We start from the raw sequence: 22,949 nt of genomic DNA, 5'->3' as shown, positions 1-22,949 counted from the left end.
ATCAATCGTTTGTTGTAAGACTCAGATAATTATTTATTAAAAGCTAGACATTTGAAATGAGAATAAGAAAGTATTTCTTTGTGCCCCCCTTTCCCTGTTAATGCCCTACCTGGCCCCCTGGCAACACTTTGCTAGATCCGCCCCTGCACAGTTACCAGCTGTCAGCTACATAGAAAAGGATCCTGGTGTTATTTATCTCTCAGAAACAGTTCATAACTTCCCTTCAACTCATTCATGTCACCTAAAAGGTAAACCTGTTTCTCCATCACCTGTTCAGCTCTGATGATTCAGTAAGGACATCTCCTGGTTTCATCTGGTTTCCCACTCACCAGATATACAAACCGATATCATGACCAACAGCTTTACAGCTGTGGCTCCAGCAAACATCAGCTGATACTAGAAATTAATATTAAATAAATTCTAACAACAGCTGATCAAACGTGCTGCTGTTGTTTAACGCGACATCCGGTGGTTTCCTCTTTCTGGCGCAAAGTGGACGATAAATAAACAAGAGGGAAAAGCCGATCAGCTGATCATTGATCAGTTTCATGATTAAAGTAGCAACAGGAGAGAGAGGGGAGAGAATGAGAGAAGAAGAGGCAGCTGTGCAGCAAAGACACAGAATAACTCCAGCTTTGTGTCTTTTTCATTGTAGCTGAAATCCGGGACAAACTGTTCCTTTTCACCTCAATACGAAACGCGTAATATTTTCTCTGAATAACAGACGATTCCGTTTTTTAGGGAACGGTTGGCAACTCTAATAATTAACCGTATGAACAAAATAAAGTTCAACATCATTAACATCATAGCACCCACCCAGCTGTATAGAAACCCCGTCATGCTAGCTAGCACGCAGTACGAAAAAGTCAGCACAACGAAAATAAACTCCAACTAAACTTGGTTCATATCTGACCCAGATAGACTGCAGGTCATAACGTCTTACCTGAAGTTCAGTTCACCTGACACTCGGACGGGCGGCCGCTTCGGGTCTCTCCTCCTGCCTCCCTTTCCCTCCTCCACCACTTGCTAATGTTACTGAATCTGTGGAAGCTCCGCGATAGCCACCACACGAAGTAACGAATAACGAGCCTATCTAAATCCCAGTAACGAGTAACGCGTTCCTGATTTTGGCATAATAACTAGTTACCGTGCTCGTTACCACAATAATAACGTAGTTACTGTAACGCGTTACTTAATAACGCGTTAGTCCCAACACTGGTAACAACTGAAAATAAAATAACATAAATAATAATAACAAAGGTCGATCAAATGGACCAATACGGCAAGGCCATGATGATCCACTTGGTAAAGTAAATCCATTGGGTATCCTTGTTGGCCTTCAGACAACAATTCTGACAGCTAAAGAACCAAATGGGACAGACAAAAAAAAAAAAAAAAAACAGTGGAGGGCGAATTTCAGAAACAATGTATTTGCAACAGAATGTAAATAGTAACGTGGAGCCAGGACGTCCAGGGGAAGAAACACACACTAGTAATGCACTCAATCTAAGGGGAGAGGAACATGAGAATTAGGAGGGTCTTGCCCAAAACCGAGAACAAACATAAACCAGAATTTACAGAGAGAGGTGTAGAGCTTACTTGATACTGTCTGCAAAAACCTCTGGAAGGAAACGAACCAGACGAGGCTAAACAGAGAAACAGAGAGGCGAAAATCCTGGGGAGGAAACAAAACTCCATTCAGTCACAAGCAAAATAAATCCACAAGCTCCAGTAGGCAACCGGGCCGGTTTACAGGCACTCCAGAAAGGACAATACTGCGACACTAGAGCTCTGTCGGGCAGCTCCTTAAGAACACTTCTGAAGAAAGTGTCTAATGAATGACAGGTGTGCCAGGTTTGGTGAATTGCTGCACACGCCTATCTATGCGAAAAAGGAGACACAGAAAAACACAGACAAAACACCGCACTATTGGGTTTATTCAAACAAACCGCGCTGAAACAGAGACCAACCAACTGCAAACAAAGCAAGACAACACAGCGCTCTTTGTTGTTTCACTTGCAAGGGAAGTCGTGCCAGGGTCTTAGAATTATTCATCTTTCATGTGAACTCAGTTTCATGATGGCGGCGCGTGCACACGCAGCGGCTTCTCTCTCTCCCAAACAAACTACTTTTTTGTGTCTTTCGTCCTGTAAGTTGCAGTTGTGGCAGCACGAGGTGAGAATAAAGTAAATACTCTTCACAGTTTAAGACAACGCCACTCTGGGAATTTCACCCAGAGAATACTGGAAGTAACACTAATCACCAAGGAGGCAGTTAGGTTTGTTATACTCAGTACAGAGATGAGGTTCAATGATAAAACAAGTTGACAATTTATTAAAAATTATTTAAAACACCATATAAAAGCACAATCATAAATATCCATGTACAAATATGCTTAAAAAGGTATTCAGAGCTGAGGCTTACCAGTGGAGGGGCAGGGATGCCACGCACAAACTCCAAAAAAAAGAAAACACACCAAGACACAAGTGCAACACAAAATCACACACACTAATAAACTAAACAAGGCAGGTGTGTACACTCAAGGATCCCACCACCAAGGCACCCTAGTCTCCTCCACGTCGGCACTCCACATCTGAATAAAAGAACAAAGAAAATTTTAATATATTACAACAAAACTAATATAGCGCTGGGGGATAACCCAACTGCAGGACCACACTGGTGATCTGCAGCTAGAAAAAGGGCCTCCCACCAGTGGCGTAACAAAAATCAAAACTACAAATCAAAACAACAGAAAACATACAATCGGGATAAAACTTTAAAATCTGGAGCAAACGGAATCGCCGTGTTGCTCCAACTTGCCGTCTGCCCGACTATAAGTTAATCATCCGGTCCATTAATATGTACGCCAGCCGATTCCCATAACCGGCATGCATATGGCCGCTGTCCACACCGACGTCCACTTTAAAAAGCTGGCAGCAGCAGGAAAAGAAACCTCACAACGGGGACAGACGGTAAAAGCAAGGCAAAGCAAAGCAGCAGCACTTCTGTTAGCGTGGCGTTGCGTAAAACTAAGGCCCACACTTCCTGCAAAGCATAATAAATAATTACTATAAACGAACAGTAAAAGGCAGCGATCGTAACAAAATTGAATTACGTACCGAGTAGAGCGCGTCATGAAACATGAGCAGAGTGGCTCAAAGGAGGCTTCTACAGCTATGACCTAAAAACAATATCTGTTTACCACCAAGTAAGGTAATGTACACACTACAATGAGTAAACACCTACCAGCCGCGATGGAGGCTTCAGAATGATCTCTGCAACACCAAAGGAAGTCAGGTGACCAAAAAGGAGATCATAGGTAAGAGATACAGGGATGCTCAAATGGCCACTATTTATACTAGCGCCCCCCAATGCGCCAGGCTGAAAGTGGGCTGAACCAAGGAATAACATTCATCCTGCCACAATCTACCCCTCCTTTTTGCATCGTCGCCCCGACGATGGATTACAAGGACACCCAGGTTAATCCCAAGGCCTAAAAAATGCAGAGACAGCATGCACCCTAAGCTCAGACATAGAGTTTGCAGCCCCTGGTGCCACCTCCCCTGTTGGTCTTGGGAGATGATGGATGTTTGAATGCTGGCCAGCCGTGGACCGTGTTGTTCTTCGCACCACCATATTTCTTGTATCAGAGCTCATAGTGGGAACAGGAAGAGAGCAAGATGGAACTGGTGCTGCCCTCGGGGTCGCTGTACAAGTGGCTGGAACGGCGGAAAGCCGGTCTTCTGGTGAGAGCAACAACTCAGAGCTACTTGGAATCACTGCCACTGGGCTATAAGATGGTAAAACATTTACTTGAGGAGCTTCTACGCTCAGGAATAGCAGGTCACTGTCACTTGATGAGTCATGTTCTGAGGATGGCATTTCTGGGCCATGTGGACTACTGCTCGGAGCAGGCCCTTCTGATGGTGTAGCTGCTATTACCACAGCCTTCAACAATGTACGATGAACATGCTTCACACTGCTAGGATCATCTGCAGGTGCAATGGTATGTACTGCCCCACCTCCTTTAGGTGCCTTCAGGATCCTATATACCGCTGGTTTCCATCGATCTTGGATTTTACATCTCCCTCTTCCACTCAAATCACGCAGGAACACCAACTGCCCGTCATTCAATGGTGCCTCTTTCACCTTTTTATCATGGTGCCTCTTCCTGCGGTCGGCAGCCAGTTGCAGTCGTTCCTTGGCTCCTTCATGTACAACCTGTAGCCGAGCTTTATGCTCCTGAATCCACTCGTGCACATCTCCACTGATGGGATCCGGTACTCTGCCCAACAGAAAGTCCACTGGCAACCTGGGTTCTTGCCCAAACATCAATAAAAATGGAGTTTCCCCAGTAGCCTGATGGGGAGTGGTGTTGTAGCAATAGAGTAACTGGGGCAAACATACATTCCAGTCCCTTTTCCTGGATACTGGCAGGGTCCGCAACAAATTGTGCAAAGTCCTATTAAAGCGTTCGCACTGACCATTTCCAGCCGGATGATAAGGAGTAGTATGGGACTTCTCAATACCATAAAACTTGCAGAGCTGCTGGATCAGGGAGCTTTCAAAGTTACGACCCTGATCAGAATGAATACGCGCAGGTACACCAAACTTCGAGAACCACTCTGTTACGAGAACCTGGGCCACTGTAGCAGCACATTGGTCACGAGTGGGGACAGCCAATGTATACTTGCTGAAAACATCAGTCATTACCAAGACGTTCTCCAGCCCATTCCGGGAAGGTTCAAGCAGGGTGTAATCAATAGCCAAGATTTCATTTGGTCGAGAAGCCAACAAATGTCCCATGAAACTTTGAGCTGCTGGTTGGGTGTCTTTTGCAACTTGGCAACGTTCACATCTCTGACACCAGCGAGCTACCTCAGCAGACATACCTGGCCAGTAGCACCGTGAGCGGAGAAGCGCTAGGGTCCTTTCCACACCTTGATGGCCGTGCTCCTGATGAACATGAGTCAGCACCTGCTCCATTAGTGCACTAGGCAGCAAAAGCTGAAGTACCACCTCGGCACCGTCAGGGCGATGAACCTGACGATACAGAACTCCATCCCTTTCAATCAGACGATCCCATTGTCGTAGCAGCACCAGAACAGGTGGGGCAAGTTGCTGCCGCTCCTCGAAGCTAGGTCGCTGCTTCCGTCTCCAGAACACCAGGATCTCTTTTATCACTGGATCGACCTGTTGGAGGGCATGAAGATCAGGAGTAGTGAGATGGGGCAAAACTGTAATGGCAGCTTGGGTTACCTCAGCTGGTCCCAGCTGCAAGGCTTGTTGAAGAGGTTCAGGCAAGGCTGTACCAGGAACCATGGCTTTAATTTCCTGAGGATCGGGTGGATGCTGGCGAGATAAAGCGTCTGCATTCTTATTACTCCTTCCTGACCTGTACTTTAAGTCGAAGTCAAACGAAGCAAGCTGAGCTGCCCAGCGCTGTTCAGTAGCCCCAAGTTTAGCAGAAGACAAATGACTAAGAGGATTGTTGTCAGTGTAAACAATACACTTGTGGCCCAACAAGTACTCTCTAAACTTCTCAGTCATGGCCCACTTAAGTGCCAAAAACTCCAGCTTCATTGAGCTATAATTTAGCATATTGCGCTCAGTAGGCCTCAAACCCCGACTGGCATAGGCTATTGGCCTCACCTTACCTCCCTGTTCCTGGGAGAGCACTGCTCCTAGGCCGCCATGACTGGCATCCACTTCTAAAATAAAAGGCAAAGAGAAATCTGCATAAGCGAGCACTGGTGCTGTGGTCAGTTTAGTCTTTAATGCCTCAAAACTTTGAGCACATTCTGTAGTCCAGTTCTCCATTACACCATGCTCTGACCTCTTCTTTGATTTTCTGCCTCCCCACTCTGCCACCAGTCTATGCAGAGGTGCCGCCAACTTGGCAAAACCCTCTACAAAACGGCGATAATAGCTGGCAAACCCAAGAAAGGACCGCAGTTCTGAAACAGTCTTAGGAGGCTGCCAGTTAGCCACCACTTCAACCTTGCTAGGGTCCGTGGAGACACCCTGATCGGAGATGACGTGGCCCAAGTAGCGAACCTCCCGCTGGAAAAAGGCACATTTGGCAAGCTTTGCTTTCAAACCCTCCTGCTGAAGCCGACCTAGCACCACATCCAGCCGCTCAAGATGTTGCTGTACTGTTGATGAGAAGATTACAATGTCATCAAGATAGAGAAGCAGAGACTGGCACTGTTGATCACCGAAAAGGCGTTGCATTAGTCTCTGGAAGGTGCTAGGGGCATTACAGAGCCCAAATGGCATTCGGTTCCACTCAAATAGGCCAAAAGGAGTACAGAAGGCAGTCTTGGGCCTATCCTCTTCCGTAACTGGGACCTGATTGTAGCCACTGGCTAAATCCATGGTGGAAAACCAACGGGCACCAGTCAGCGCATCTAGGGATTCCTCAATGCGCGGCAGGGGGAAGGCATCTTTCCTTGTCTTGTTGTTCAATTGCCAATAATCAACACACATGCGTGGGCTGCCATCCTTTTTCTTAACGAGCACAATGGGAGAAGCATAGGGGCTGCTACTCTCTCTAATCACCTTAGCCCCTAGTAACTGGTTAATATGCTCTTTCACAACCTCATACTCTGAAGGGGGGATGCGCCTATAACGCTGCCGCACGGGGATATCATCTAAGAGCGGAATGTCATGGGAGATCAAGTTAGTGCAACCCAAATCAGTGTCATGAGCAGAAAAGACCGCGCTGTATTTCTTAAGGAGAGACCTCACCTGTCCCTGTTCCTCGGCTGACAGTTTAGACAAATCAATTCCTTCCATCTGATCCTGCACAGTAGGCGTGGCGGTGTGAGATGCCATTGTTGCTATGTTATGGGGTATTTCTGTCACACCAGCAGGCAAACTGACAATGTGAACATCCTCCAGGGTCCCCATAATGGTCCTGGGATGAAGCAAAACCGCTGTGGTCCCTACATTAACAACTGGTATGTATGCAGTACCTCTAACCACTCGAACCAATGCAGGGGATGCTAAGAGTCCAGCAGGCAAATTAACATCATTGGGTTCAAATAACACGGTGGCACCTGAATATTGCTCAGAACAGGTGGCGGCCACTATTTTCATTACACCACCCGGAATGCAACATGCTCGCTTACCTCTCACTCTCACATGGCCAGACAAATCCGGTGGGGCTCTTGTACTAACATCATGACACTTTTGCAGCGCATGCACAAGGGGTTTAGGGGCCTCTGTGACAGAGCCTAAACTAAACAATGCTTTACCATGTTGCCCAAAAAGCTCGTGGTAACACTTCCGAATCACATTCATCCCCAATACACCTGGAACCGTAGAAGGTCCTGCACCTGGCGGATCATTAACGATCAACACGCCACACTGTGGAATAAACTTACCAAAGAGCTCTACACCTAGCTCTATATAGCCAAGATAGGGAATAGACAAACCATTAGCCGCTTTAAGCTGCAACCAATGACAAGCTTGGAGATGTTCTTGACCCCAGGACTCAAAATGCTGGCGGAAAAAGCTTTCAGTAATGGTAGACACCATGGACCCTGTATCAACCAAACAAGGTACTTTTATACCGCCCATGTCCACATCTATATGTAGACAGGATGAAACTAATTTGGAGACTGCCTCTGGACCATTGGAAACAACCCTTGAGCCAATAGACACCCCACCCGAACTGTGGCTCGGCAGTACGGAGGGTGCTAGTTTTCCGAGGCCGTATTTAAAGGAGAGTGCCTGCGATTATGCAGAGGGGCCCGAGAAGGAGGCCGGGAACGAAGAACACGTTCCCCATCACATTCCCGAGCAAAATGTCCAGGTTGCTGACAACGCCTGCATATAATGGAATCGCTCTGTCCTGAGCGAGACATTCGATGGGGGCCCTGCAATCGAGCAATGCTCTGAGTGAGCTGATTAAGTTGCTCCTGCTGGCGCTTTAACAAGTCCTTCATCTCACTCATCTCAGACAGATGGGTGGACTGGGCTATTCCTGAAGGACCGCTATGGACCCCATACTGAATGCCATAGACAGAAGGGACAGAACTACTTCTATGTCTAACGCCACTAGGCAACCCTTCACGTTCCCACCTAATAGCTTCCCCTCTAATTTCTAGCAATGTCAGGGTTGGCTGCCTCCTTACTAGCTTCTTTAACTCCCGCCGCAACGTACTGTCCAAGACCTGTTCAACAAATTGATCTCTTAGTAAAACATCAGCATTGGGCATGCCATTAGGGGCACTCGATTTAACTTTTTCCATAAGACCCAAGAGGGCAAGGGAAAATTCTTGCAGTGTCTCACCTTCCTGCTGTTTTCTAGAGAAGAAAGCTTCCTGCAATGCTACATAGGAGTCTGAACAGCCATAAAGTTCTTGCAATATAGTGATGATCTTAGCGGGATCAGTCCTCTCTACACTAGAGCGATATTTGATCTCCTCACGTGCTTCCCCTTCCAGGTGGTCAAACAGGAAAAATGCTTTATCAGCCAAAGACAAATGACGTGCCCTAGCACAAACTTCTATTTCCTCCAACCATTCATTCAACCCTATACCTGATTTTCCTCTAAACATAGGGCATTTTCTGTCACGGGGCACAAAAACTAGTCTCTCTGCTACAGGGACACTAGCAGTTGGGGGGTTAACAGATGATGCAGTTGAAGTAGAAGGTGTAGCACTTGTACCTGACCCAACAGCCCTCTCCTGACGCAGCCTCTCATTGTCTGCTTTTAGCTGCGCAATCAAGTCCCTGAGTTCCTGTAACTCTTCCTCCATCTCTGTAACACAGCTGTGGAATCCAACACCAAAGTAGCTGCTGCTTTGCTTTTATCCTGTACAAAATGAATTAAAAAAAAAACAAAACAAAAAAAACAGTTTACGTTACACCAGATAATAAAAAAAAATAAAAAAGGAACACACGTCTCTGTTTTTAAAGAGTATATCCTGTCGACAACGCCAAGTTTGTGGCAGCACGAGGTGAGAATAAAGTAAATACTCTTCACAGTTTAAGACAACGCCACTCTGGGAATTTCACCCAGAGAATACTGGAAGTAACACTAATCACCAAGGAGGCAGTTAGGTTTGTTATACTCAGTACAGAGATGAGGTTCAATGATAAAACAAGTTGACAATTTATTAAAAATTATTTAAAACACCATATAAAAGCACAATCATAAATATCCATGTACAAATATGCTTAAAAAGGTATTCAGAGCTGAGGCTTACCAGTGGAGGGGCAGGGATGCCACGCACAAACTCCAAAAAAAAGAAAACACACCAAGACACAAGTGCAACACAAAATCACACACACTAATAAACTAAACAAGGCAGGTGTGTACACTCAAGGATCCCACCACCAAGGCACCCTAGTCTCCTCCACGTCGGCACTCCGCATCTGAATAAAAGAACAAAGAAAATTTTAATATATTACAACAAAACTAATGTAGCGCTGGGGGATAACCCAACTGCAGGACCACACTGGTGATCTGCAGCTAGAAAAAGGGCCTCCCACCAGTGGCGTAACAAAAATCAAAACTACAAATCAAAACAACAGAAAACATACAATCGGGATAAAACTTTAAAATCTGGAGCAAACGGAATCGCCGTGTTGCTCCAACTTGCCGTCTGCCCGACTATAAGTTAATCATCCGGTCCATTAATATGTACGCCAGCCGATTCCCATAACCGGCATGCATATGGCCGCTGTCCACACCGACGTCCACTTTAAAAAGCTGGCAGCAGCAGGAAAAGAAACCTCACAACGGGGACAGACGGTAAAAGCAAGGCAAAGCAAAGCAGCAGCACTTCTGTTAGCGTGGCGTTGCGTAAAACTAAGGCCCACACTTCCTGCAAAGCATAATAAATAATTACTATAAACGAACAGTAAAAGGCAGCGATCGTAACAAAATTGAATTACGTACCGAGTAGAGCGCGTCATGAAACATGAGCAGAGTGGCTCAAAGGAGGCTTCTACAGCTATGACCTAAAAACAATATCTGTTTACCACCAAGTAAGGTAATGTACACACTACAATGAGTAAACACCTACCAGCCGCGATGGAGGCTTCAGAATGATCTCTGCAACACCAAAGGAAGTCAGGTGACCAAAAAGGAGATCATAGGTAAGAGATACAGGGATGCTCAAATGGCCACTATTTATACTAGCGCCCCCCAATGCGCCAGGCTGAAAGTGGGCTGAACCAAGGAATAACATTCATCCTGCCACAATCTACCCCTCCTTTTTGCATCGTCGCCCCGACGATGGATTACAAGGACACCCAGGTTAATCCCAAGGCCTAAAAAATGCAGAGACAGCATGCACCCTAAGCTCAGACATAGAGTTTGCAGCCCCTGGTGCCACCTCCCCTGTTGGTCTTGGGAGATGATGGATGTTTGAATGCTGGCCAGCCGTGGACCGTGTTGTTCTTCGCACCACCATATTTCTTGTATCAGAGCTCATAGTGGGAACAGGAAGAGAGCAAGATGGAACTGGTGCTGCCCTCGGGGTCGCTGTACAAGTGGCTGGAACGGCGGAAAGCCGGTCTTCTGGTGAGAGCAACAACTCAGAGCTACTTGGAATCACTGCCACTGGGCTATAAGATGGTAAAACATTTACTTGAGGAGCTTCTACGCTCAGGAATAGCAGGTCACTGTCACTTGATGAGTCATGTTCTGAGGATGGCATTTCTGGGCCATGTGGACTACTGCTCGGAGCAGGCCCTTCTGATGGTGTAGCTGCTATTACCACAGCCTTCAACAATGTACGATGAACATGCTTCACACTGCTAGGATCATCTGCAGGTGCAATGGTATGTACTGCCCCACCTCCTTTAGGTGCCTTCAGGATCCTATATACCGCTGGTTTCCATCGATCTTGGATTTTACATCTCCCTCTTCCACTCAAATCACGCAGGAACACCAACTGCCCGTCATTCAATGGTGCCTCTTTCACCTTTTTATCATGGTGCCTCTTCCTGCGGTCGGCAGCCAGTTGCAGTCGTTCCTTGGCTCCTTCATGTACAACCTGTAGCCGAGCTTTATGCTCCTGAATCCACTCGTGCACATCTCCACTGATGGGATCCGGTACTCTGCCCAACAGAAAGTCCACTGGCAACCTGGGTTCTTGCCCAAACATCAATAAAAATGGAGTTTCCCCAGTAGCCTGATGGGGAGTGGTGTTGTAGCAATAGAGTAACTGGGGCAAACATACATTCCAGTCCCTTTTCCTGGATACTGGCAGGGTCCGCAACAAATTGTGCAAAGTCCTATTAAAGCGTTCGCACTGACCATTTCCAGCCGGATGATAAGGAGTAGTATGGGACTTCTCAATACCATAAAACTTGCAGAGCTGCTGGATCAGGGAGCTTTCAAAGTTACGACCCTGATCAGAATGAATACGCGCAGGTACACCAAACTTCGAGAACCACTCTGTTACGAGAACCTGGGCCACTGTAGCAGCACATTGGTCACGAGTGGGGACAGCCAATGTATACTTGCTGAAAACATCAGTCATTACCAAGACGTTCTCCAGCCCATTCCGGGAAGGTTCAAGCAGGGTGTAATCAATAGCCAAGATTTCATTTGGTCGAGAAGCCAACAAATGTCCCATGAAACTTTGAGCTGCTGGTTGGGTGTCTTTTGCAACTTGGCAACGTTCACATCTCTGACACCAGCGAGCTACCTCAGCAGACATACCTGGCCAGTAGCACCGTGAGCGGAGAAGCGCTAGGGTCCTTTCCACACCTTGATGGCCGTGCTCCTGATGAACATGAGTCAGCACCTGCTCCATTAGTGCACTAGGCAGCAAAAGCTGAAGTACCACCTCGGCACCGTCAGGGCGATGAACCTGACGATACAGAACTCCATCCCTTTCAATCAGACGATCCCATTGTCGTAGCAGCACCAGAACAGGTGGGGCAAGTTGCTGCCGCTCCTCGAAGCTAGGTCGCTGCTTCCGTCTCCAGAACACCAGGATCTCTTTTATCACTGGATCGACCTGTTGGAGGGCATGAAGATCAGGAGTAGTGAGATGGGGCAAAACTGTAATGGCAGCTTGGGTTACCTCAGCTGGTCCCAGCTGCAAGGCTTGTTGAAGAGGTTCAGGCAAGGCTGTACCAGGAACCATGGCTTTAATTTCCTGAGGATCGGGTGGATGCTGGCGAGATAAAGCGTCTGCATTCTTATTACTCCTTCCTGACCTGTACTTTAAGTCGAAGTCAAACGAAGCAAGCTGAGCTGCCCAGCGCTGTTCAGTAGCCCCAAGTTTAGCAGAAGACAAATGACTAAGAGGATTGTTGTCAGTGTAAACAATACACTTGTGGCCCAACAAGTACTCTCTAAACTTCTCAGTCATGGCCCACTTAAGTGCCAAAAACTCCAGCTTCATTGAGCTATAATTTAGCATATTGCGCTCAGTAGGCCTCAAACCCCGACTGGCATAGGCTATTGGCCTCACCTTACCTCCCTGTTCCTGGGAGAGCACTGCTCCTAGGCCGCCATGACTGGCATCCACTTCTAAAATAAAAGGCAAAGAGAAATCTGCATAAGCGAGCACTGGTGCTGTGGTCAGTTTAGTCTTTAATGCCTCAAAACTTTGAGCACATTCTGTAGTCCAGTTCTCCATTACACCATGCTCTGACCTCTTCTTTGATTTTCTGCCTCCCCACTCTGCCACCAGTCTATGCAGAGGTGCCGCCAACTTGGCAAAACCCTCTACAAAACGGCGATAATAGCTGGCAAACCCAAGAAAGGACCGCAGTTCTGAAACAGTCTTAGGAGGCTGCCAGTTAGCCACCACTTCAACCTTGCTAGGGTCCGTGGAGACACCCTGATCGGAGATGACGTGGCCCAAGTAGCGAACCTCCCGCTGGAAAAAGGCACATTTGGCAAGCTTTGCTTTCAAACCCTCCTGCTGAAGCCGACCTAGCACCACATCCAGCCGCTCAAGATGTTGCTGTACTGTTGATGAGAAGATTACAATGTCATCAAGATAGAGAAGCAGAGACTGGCACTGTTGATCACCGAAAAGGCGTTGCATTAGTCTCTGGAAGGTGCTAGGGGCATTACAGAGCCCAAATGGCATTCGGTTCCACTCAAATAGGCCAAAAGGAGTACAGAAGGCAGTCTTGGGCCTATCCTCTTCCGTAACTGGGACCTGATTGTAGCCACTGGCTAAATCCATGGTGGAAAACCAACGGGCACCAGTCAGCGCATCTAGGGATTCCTCAATGCGCGGCAGGGGGAAGGCATCTTTCCTTGTCTTGTTGTTCAATTGCCAATAATCAACACACATGCGTGGGCTGCCATCCTTTTTCTTAACGAGCACAATGGGAGAAGCATAGGGGCTGCTACTCTCTCTAATCACCTTAGCCCCTAGTAACTGGTTAATATGCTCTTTCACAACCTCATACTCTGAAGGGGGGATGCGCCTATAACGCTGCCGCACGGGGATATCATCTAAGAGCGGAATGTCATGGGAGATCAAGTTAGTGCAACCCAAATCAGTGTCATGAGCAGAAAAGACCGCGCTGTATTTCTTAAGGAGAGACCTCACCTGTCCCTGTTCCTCGGCTGACAGTTTAGACAAATCAATTCCTTCCATCTGATCCTGCACAGTAGGCGTGGCGGTGTGAGATGCCATTGTTGCTATGTTATGGGGTATTTCTGTCACACCAGCAGGCAAACTGACAATGTGAACATCCTCCAGGGTCCCCATAATGGTCCTGGGATGAAGCAAAACCGCTGTGGTCCCTACATTAACAACTGGTATGTATGCAGTACCTCTAACCACTCGAACCAATGCAGGGGATGCTAAGAGTCCAGCAGGCAAATTAACATCATTGGGTTCAAATAACACGGTGGCACCTGAATATTGCTCAGAACAGGTGGCGGCCACTATTTTCATTACACCACCCGGAATGCAACATGCTCGCTTACCTCTCACTCTCACATGGCCAGACAAATCCGGTGGGGCTCTTGTACTAACATCATGACACTTTTGCAGCGCATGCACAAGGGGTTTAGGGGCCTCTGTGACAGAGCCTAAACTAAACAATGCTTTACCATGTTGCCCAAAAAGCTCGTGGTAACACTTCCGAATCACATTCATCCCCAATACACCTGGAACCGTAGAAGGTCCTGCACCTGGCGGATCATTAACGATCAACACGCCACACTGTGGAATAAACTTACCAAAGAGCTCTACACCTAGCTCTATATAGCCAAGATAGGGAATAGACAAACCATTAGCCGCTTTAAGCTGCAACCAATGACAAGCTTGGAGATGTTCTTGACCCCAGGACTCAAAATGCTGGCGGAAAAAGCTTTCAGTAATGGTAGACACCATGGACCCTGTATCAACCAAACAAGGTACTTTTATACCGCCCATGTCCACATCTATATGTAGACAGGATGAAACTAATTTGGAGACTGCCTCTGGACCATTGGAAACAACCCTTGAGCCAATAGACACCCCACCCGAACTGTGGCTCGGCAGTACGGAGGGTGCTAGTTTTCCGAGGCCGTATTTAAAGGAGAGTGCCTGCGATTATGCAGAGGGGCCCGAGAAGGAGGCCGGGAACGAAGAACACGTTCCCCATCACATTCCCGAGCAAAATGTCCAGGTTGCTGACAACGCCTGCATATAATGGAATCGCTCTGTCCTGAGCGAGACATTCGATGGGGGCCCTGCAATCGAGCAATGCTCTGAGTGAGCTGATTAAGTTGCTCCTGCTGGCGCTTTAACAAGTCCTTCATCTCACTCATCTCAGACAGATGGGTGGACTGGGCTATTCCTGAAGGACCGCTATGGACCCCATACTGAATGCCATAGACAGAAGGGACAGAACTACTTCTATGTCTAACGCCACTAGGCAACCCTTCACGTTCCCACCTAATAGCTTCCCCTCTAATTTCTAGCAATGTCAGGGTTGGCTGCCTCCTTACTAGCTTCTTTAACTCCCGCCGCAACGTACTGTCCAAGACCTGTTCAACAAATTGATCTCTTAGTAAAACATCAGCATTGGGCATGCCATTAGGGGCACTCGATTTAACTTTTTCCATAAGACCCAAGAGGGCAAGGGAAAATTCTTGCAGTGTCTCACCTTCCTGCTGTTTTCTAGAGAAGAAAGCTTCCTGCAATGCTACATAGGAGTCTGAACAGCCATAAAGTTCTTGCAATATAGTGATGATCTTAGCGGGATCAGTCCTCTCTACACTAGAGCGATATTTGATCTCCTCACGTGCTTCCCCTTCCAGGTGGTCAAACAGGAAAAATGCTTTATCAGCCAAAGACAAATGACGTGCCCTAGCACAAACTTCTATTTCCTCCAACCATTCATTCAACCCTATACCTGATTTTCCTCTAAACATAGGGCATTTTCTGTCACGGGGCACAAAAACTAGTCTCTCTGCTACAGGGACACTAGCAGTTGGGGGGTTAACAGATGATGCAGTTGAAGTAGAAGGTGTAGCACTTGTACCTGACCCAACAGCCCTCTCCTGACGCAGCCTCTCATTGTCTGCTTTTAGCTGCGCAATCAAGTCCCTGAGTTCCTGTAACTCTTCCTCCATCTCTGTAACACAGCTGTGGAATCCAACACCAAAGTAGCTGCTGCTTTGCTTTTATCCTGTACAAAATGAATTAAAAAAAAAACAAAACAAAAAAAACAGTTTACGTTACACCAGATAATAAAAAAAAATAAAAAAGGAACACACGTCTCTGTTTTTAAAGAGTATATCCTGTCGACAACGCCAAGTTTGTGGCAGCACGAGGTGAGAATAAAGTAAATACTCTTCACAGTTTAAGACAACGCCACTCTGGGAATTTCACCCAGAGAATACTGGAAGTAACACTAATCACCAAGGAGGCAGTTAGGTTTGTTATACTCAGTACAGAGATGAGGTTCAATGATAAAACAAGTTGACAATTTATTAAAAATTATTTAAAACACCATATAAAAGCACAATCATAAATATCCATGTACAAATATGCTTAAAAAGGTATTCAGAGCTGAGGCTTACCAGTGGAGGGGCAGGGATGCCACGCACAAACTCCAAAAAAAAGAAAACACACCAAGACACAAGTGCAACACAAAATCACACACACTAATAAACTAAACAAGGCAGGTGTGTACACTCAAGGATCCCACCACCAAGGCACCCTAGTCTCCTCCACGTCGGCACTCCGCATCTGAATAAAAGAACAAAGAAAATTTTAATATATTACAACAAAACTAATGTAGCGCTGGGGGATAACCCAACTGCAGGACCACACTGGTGATCTGCAGCTAGAAAAAGGGCCTCCCACCAGTGGCGTAACAAAAATCAAAACTACAAATCAAAACAACAGAAAACATACAATCGGGATAAAACTTTAAAATCTGGAGCAAACGGAATCGCCGTGTTGCTCCAACTTGCCGTCTGCCCGACTATAAGTTAATCATCCGGTCCATTAATATGTACGCCAGCCGATTCCCATAACCGGCATGCATATGGCCGCTGTCCACACCGACGTCCACTTTAAAAAGCTGGCAGCAGCAGGAAAAGAAACCTCACAACGGGGACAGACGGTAAAAGCAAGGCAAAGCAAAGCAGCAGCACTTCTGTTAGCGTGGCGTTGCGTAAAACTAAGGCCCACACTTCCTGCAAAGCATAATAAATAATTACTATAAACGAACAGTAAAAGGCAGCGATCGTAACAAAATTGAATTACGTACCGAGTAGAGCGCGTCATGAAACATGAGCAGAGTGGCTCAAAGGAGGCTTCTACAGCTATGACCTAAAAACAATATCTGTTTACCACCAAGTAAGGTAATGTACACACTACAATGAGTAAACACCTACCAGCCGCGATGGAGGCTTCAGAATGATCTCTGCAACACCAAAGGAAGTCAGGTAACCAAAAAGGAGATCATAGGTAAGAGATACAGGGATGCTCAAATGGCCACTATTTATACTAGCACCCCCCAATGCGCCAGGCTGAAAGTGGGCTGAACCAAGGAATAACATTCATCCTGCCACACAGTGTTTTTGTAAGTCTCTGTCGCGTCTATCTGTGTGCAAGCGAGGATATGCCCGAACATTTCTTCTCGACATCGGCAGAAACAAACTTTTTAAGTTAAACTCTGTGGACATCGAGGAGCTGAAAGATCTGGGTCTGCTCCGAAGGCCTACTCAATCACCGACCCCCACTCCTGCACCTCGCCCACAATGGATGCGCCTCAAGCGGTGTGAGAGGAAGCAGAAGAGGGGTAAGCGCGGTGGCATCCGAGCTAGGCTAGCGGCTAGCCCACACAAACCCGCCATCCCCTCTATCGTTCTGGCCAACGTACGCTCGCTAGAAAATAAACTGGACGACATCCGACTGCTACGTTCATCTCAAAGGAATGTAAAGGACTGCTGTGCTTTTGTGTTCACGGAAACATGGCTTAGCGACAGTGTCCCGGACCGCGCCATTCAGCTCGACCAGCTAACATGCTACCGTGCTGACAGAGTCATCGTCGCGGGAGGTAAGACCCGCGGGGGAGGACTTTGTGTTTACATCAATGATGCCTGGTGTCGCGATGCTGTTGCGGTCTGTAAACACTGCTCACCAGTGCTGGAGTTTATGGTTATTAAGTGCCGGCCATTCTATCTACCGAGGGAATATACAGCCATACTACTGTGTGCTGTGTACATCCCTCCCTCCTCCAATGTCAACAACAGGAGTGAGGCACTGAATGAACTGTACCAGCACATCAGTGAGCAGCAGACAGCCCATCCTGATGCTTTTCTCATCTTGGCTGGGGATTTCAATCATGCAGACTTAAAGTGCGTGTTTCCAAAAATACAACAACACATAGACTTTCCAACAAGGGGAAATAACACACTGGACTTTGTTTACACCACCGAGAGAGGAGCTTACAAAGCTTTTCCCCTCCCCCACCTTGGCGCCTCAGACCATATCACTGTCATGCTAATCCCTGCTTACAGACCGCTCGTTAAAACCACCAAACCGGTTCGTAAGCGGATACAAGTGTGGCCAGAAGAGTCTTCAGAGGCTTTACAGGACTGCTTTAACACCACAGATTGGAACATGTTTAAGCAGGCTGCCACCTATAACAACACCACTGACCTCCAGGAGTACGCGGAGACTGTTACTGCCTACATCAACAAGTGTACTGAGGATGTAACAGTCACGAAAACCATAACTGTCCGGGCAAATCAAAAACCATGGATGACAGGAGAGGTCTACAGGCTGCTGAAAGCTAGGAATGTTGCCTTCAGAGATGGAGACGAGGCGAGCCTGAGGACAGCTAGGGCCAACCTTTCCCGTGGCATCAGAGAGGCTAAGAGACAGTACTCTAGGAAAATATCTCATCACTTCAAAGACAGCAGAGACTCACGGAGCCTGTGGCGGGGCATTCAGACCATCACAGATTACAAGCCCCCACCACAGACCTGTGATAGCACTATCCCCCTGCTGAACGAGCTGAATACTTTCTTTGCTCGCTTTGAAGCCCAAAACAGCACCACTGCACAGAAGACCCCACCCCCTCCTGGTGACCAGGTGATGACTCTGTCCCCGGACAGCGTGAGGAGATCCCTCAGCAGGATCAATGCACGTAAAGCTCCGGGTCCTGACAACATTCCTGGTCGTGTACTGAGAGACTGTGCAGTGGAACTCACTGATGTCTTCACAGACATCTTCAACATATCACTCATCCAGGCTGTCGTCCCCACATGTTTTAAAGCCACCACAATCATTCCGGTTCCAAAAAAGTCATCTCCCTCCTGCTTTAATGACTACCGTCCTGTTGCACTCACTCCCATCCTGATGAAGTGCTTCGAACGACTAGTCATGCAACACATCAAGACTGTCCTGCCCCCCTCCCTGGATCCCTTCCAGTTTGCGTATCGGCCCAACCGCTCAACCGATGATGCCATCTCCACTGCACTCCACTCAGCACTCACACACCTGGAAAAAAAAGACTCATATGTTCGAATGCTGTTCATAGATTTCAGTTCAGCATTTAACACTATAATCCCCCAACAGCTCACTCAAAAACTGGTCCAGCTGGGGCTCAACATCTCACTGTGCAACTGGCTGTTGGATTTCCTCACCGGAAGACCTCAAGCAGTACGGGTCGGCAGTAATACATCCAGCACCATCATTTTAAACACGGGGGCCCCGCAGGGATGTGTGCTGAGCCCCCTCCTCTTCACTCTGCTGACCCATGACTGCACTCCATCATATAGCTCCAACCTCTTCATCAAGTTTGCGGACGACACAACGGTGGTGGGTCTCATTAGCAACAGGGATGAGACCGACTACAGAAGTGAGGTGAGACGCCTGGCCACGTGGTGTGTTGACAACAATCTCTCTCTGAATGTGGAGAAGATGAAGGAGATTGTCGTGGACTTCAGGAGAATGCACACCCAACATGCTCCTCTGACCATCGACGGAGCGTCTGTGGAGAGAGTGAGCAGCACCAAGTTCTTGGGTGTGCATATCACAGAGGATCTCTCCTGGACGCACAACACCACAGCACTGGCCAAGAAATCACAGCAGCGTCTCTTCTTTCTCCGCAAACTAAGAAGAGCAGGAGCACCAGCCCCCATCATGTACACTTTCTACAGAGGCACCATCGAGAGCATCCTGTCGAGCTGCATCGCTGTGTGGTTTGGAGCCTGCAATGCGTCCTGTCATAGAACCCTCCAACGCATAGTGAGGGCTGCAGAGAGGATCATTGGTGTCTCTCTCCCTTCCCTCCAGGACATTTACAGCACCCGTCTCACTAAAAAAGCCCTTTGCATAGCGGCTGATCCCACGCACCCGATGCAAAGCTTCTTCAAGCTGCTGCCGTCAGGGAGGAGACTGCGGAGTCTCCAGGCCAGGACCAGCAGACTGAAGGACAGCTTCATCCATCAGGCTGTCAGGAAGCTTAACTCCCTTCCGATTCTGCCTCCTCTCCCCTCTTCTCCTTCATGGTCTCACTGAACTCTGTCACACACACTCACACACACACACACACTCTCTGACTTCACTCACTGGCCTGCACCAGTTACCAGTCACTTTGTGGAGCGTTGGACTGCCAGTATCTCATAAGACTTTGTTGTTATACCATCTCTTACCGTATATTACTAATCTCCATTTGCACTATTTGCTTATTTGCACTACTCTGCCTGGTTTACACTCATGGTCATTTATCCTTACTTGAATATTGTATATTGTATATTGCATAGCTTTCTTGTTATATGTAAAATTGTATTGTATTTATTTAAATTTTTATTTTTAATTATTTTATTTGCATTTTTTAATCTAGGGTTTGAGAGTAACGAAATTTCTATTCTCTGTATGTCCTGTACATGTGGCAGAATTGACAAATAAAGTTGACTTGACTTGACTTGAGAACTCAGTTCCTACATCTTATGTAGGCAACCTAATATGGAAGAAACATTTTATCAAAACACATACAAGCAATGGTTATATATATCTTAGCACAAATGACAATCTAAAAAAAAATCAACTCTAACACACACAATTTTATTATTTTCAAAAGACAATAACAAGCTGTTCTTGTGAACAAGCAAGGAAATGGATGCATGAGATTTTGCACACGTATCTCAAAACTTGCAGGGTCACAAGCAGGAAGAACATGTACATCTGGTCTTATTTTTTCACTTTTTGTGGACAACATGTTAGGAGACAGAATGAATACGACTGAACGGCTTCGTTCAGTCTATGAACATGTAACTCTGCCTGCTATTTATACCTTTGTGTTCATCATTGGTCTGGGAGCTAATGTATGGGGACTGAAGTCTCTGCTTCAGAAATGGAAAAGTCTTGGATACATCAATGTTTTTCTTCTGAACCTTGGATTTGCCAATTTTTTGTTCCTGCCAACACTTCCATTTTTGTCCGCATACTACTTTATGAAGAGTAAATGGATATTTGGAAATGCCTTCTGCAAGATCACAAGATTCTGCTTCAACTTGAATTTATACGGCAGCATTGGATTCCTCACCTGTATAAGTGTGAACAGGTACCTGGCTATTGTCCATGCACTGAAAGCGAAGAGAAGGATGACTGTCCGTAACTCTGTGGTTATCTCAGTCATGGTTTGGCTGTTGGTGAGTGCTCAAAGTCTTCCAGACGTGCTCTTTCCCAAAAACTCAACAAATGAAACTGAAAAATGCTACCATACCACCTCTTATTACTATGCGGAGAATTACCTGAAATACAGTGTTGGCTGGACATTGACTGGGTTTGTTATGCCTTTCCTTATTTTTCTTGGCTGCTATGGACATGTGACTCTTGTTCTCTGCCGCAAAAATACCATTAATAAAGTGGTGAAACAAAGAAGCTTAAGGTTGTTGTTCATTTTGATTTTGCTCTTCTCAGTTTGTTACATCCCCTACCATATTTTTAAGAACCTCAGCCTTTATTCAAGAGTTCTGATAAAACACAGGATGCGTCCAAAATGGGATAAGGGAGTCTTTAGTGCTCATCAGATCAGTCGTGGTCTTGTGTGTCTGAATAGTGTTTTGAACCCCCTGGTTTACCTCCATGTCATGGATATTCCTGCTCAGCTCCAACAGCTGCTTCAGCGGTTTCGTCAGACATTTACTAGTTTGTTTGTGTCAAACTATGTCAGTGTGCCTGTGGCACAAACTGCAAACACAGCAATATCTTAACAGTAATTAATGACTTTGCATGCAAAAGCAACTAAGTTAAAGACTGCTTTATGTACTACAATGTCCTTCATTCTCTTAATTATCACTCACTTTTTCTGGATAACAGTTTTGGCACAAGTGGTTAGACAAACATGTATATATATCTTTGTCTATTGAGCTTGCAAAGAAAAGCATCTGGACTTCTTTAAGTTACTTGAAGACGTTTCACCTCTCATCCGAGAAGCTTCTTCAGTTCTAAGGTCAAATGGTGGAGAGTCCCAGATATAAACCTAGTGGGAGTATCCCCCCACAGAGGGACAAAAGGACCCCCTGATGATCCTCTAATCGCCTGAGCCAAGGTGTGAAACTGGGTGTGGGTCCCAAACAGCCAGAGTTTCGGGTGTGTTCATTGTGAAACCTGGCCCCACCTTATCATGCGAATTCCTGAGGTCAGATGGCCCAGGATGTGAGTGGGCGTTAAGGCGTCTGGGAAGGGATCTCAAAACTGGATTATAGATGGCAGAGAGTTGGTGTCGTAAACCCCCGCCTCTGTTCAAAGATGGTCGCTCACAGTGGACATAGATGGCTTCTTTCACTCCTCTTTCAAACCATCTGTCCTCTCTGTCCAAAATGTGAACATTGGCATCCTCGAAAGAGTGTCCTTTATCCTTAAGATGCAGATGGACTGCTGAGTCTTGTCCTGTGGAGGTGGCTCTTCTGTGTTGTGCCATGCGCTTGTGAAGTGGCTGTTTGGTCTCTCCAATGTAGAGGTCTGGGCATTCCTCGCTGCACTGTACAGCATACACCACATTGTTAAGTCTGTGTTTTGGCGTTTTGTCTTTCGGGTGAACCAGTTTTTGTCTGAGCGTGTTGCTGGGTCTGAAATGCACCGGGATGTCATGCTTGGAGAAAACTCTCCTAAGTAACTTAAAGAAGTCCAGACGCTTTTCTTTGCAAGCTCCTTTGACTACGATGACCTGGATGACTGAGAACCTTCACAGACATCTTTGTCTATGTTTTGTTTCCTATTCTATTGCCTTGTATTATGTGAATGACTAAGACCTGGTGGAATGCATTTACTCTTTTGGTTTAAAACTCATTCTCCTTATCATGTATGCAAGATGTCATTGTTATTCCTTGTTATTGCTCTGTATCTAGCTATTAGCATTTAGCTGATGATATTATGGATCTGAAATAAATGTAATTTAATCCATGAAAATTGCATTATTCAAACTCCTTACAACAACAATTTTCACTTTCATGATAGATCAGGACAGAGCTCTGGCAGATTAGTATAATTTAT

The 22,949-nt window shown here is 46.5% G+C and overlaps 1 protein-coding gene across 1 annotated transcript; it reads left to right on the top strand.

The window, feature by feature from the left end:
* The first annotated feature begins 20,668 nt into the window (after positions 1-20,668).
* LOC146364872 (P2Y purinoceptor 1-like) lies at positions 20,669-21,667 on the top strand. The gene has a single exon (XM_084917819.1). The coding sequence runs from the start codon at positions 20,669-20,671 to the stop codon at positions 21,665-21,667; it is 999 nt and encodes a 332-aa protein (XP_084773945.1).
* The last annotated feature ends 1,282 nt before the right edge of the window (positions 21,668-22,949 follow it).

The sequence above is a fragment of the Perissodus microlepis genome, chromosome 20 (genome assembly GCF_051167445.1).
Source record: "Perissodus microlepis isolate ML-2025 ecotype Zambia chromosome 20, ASM5116744v1, whole genome shotgun sequence".
Classification (NCBI taxonomy): domain Eukaryota; kingdom Metazoa; phylum Chordata; class Actinopteri; order Cichliformes; family Cichlidae; genus Perissodus; species Perissodus microlepis.
This window is presented reverse-complemented; position numbering and strand designations above follow the sequence as displayed.

Bases quoted from the DNA above. Each gene is read 5' to 3' on its own strand.
- LOC146364872 (XM_084917819.1), top strand. From the start codon at position 20,669: ATGTTAGGAGACAGAATGAATACGACTGAACGGCTTCGTTCAGTCTAT.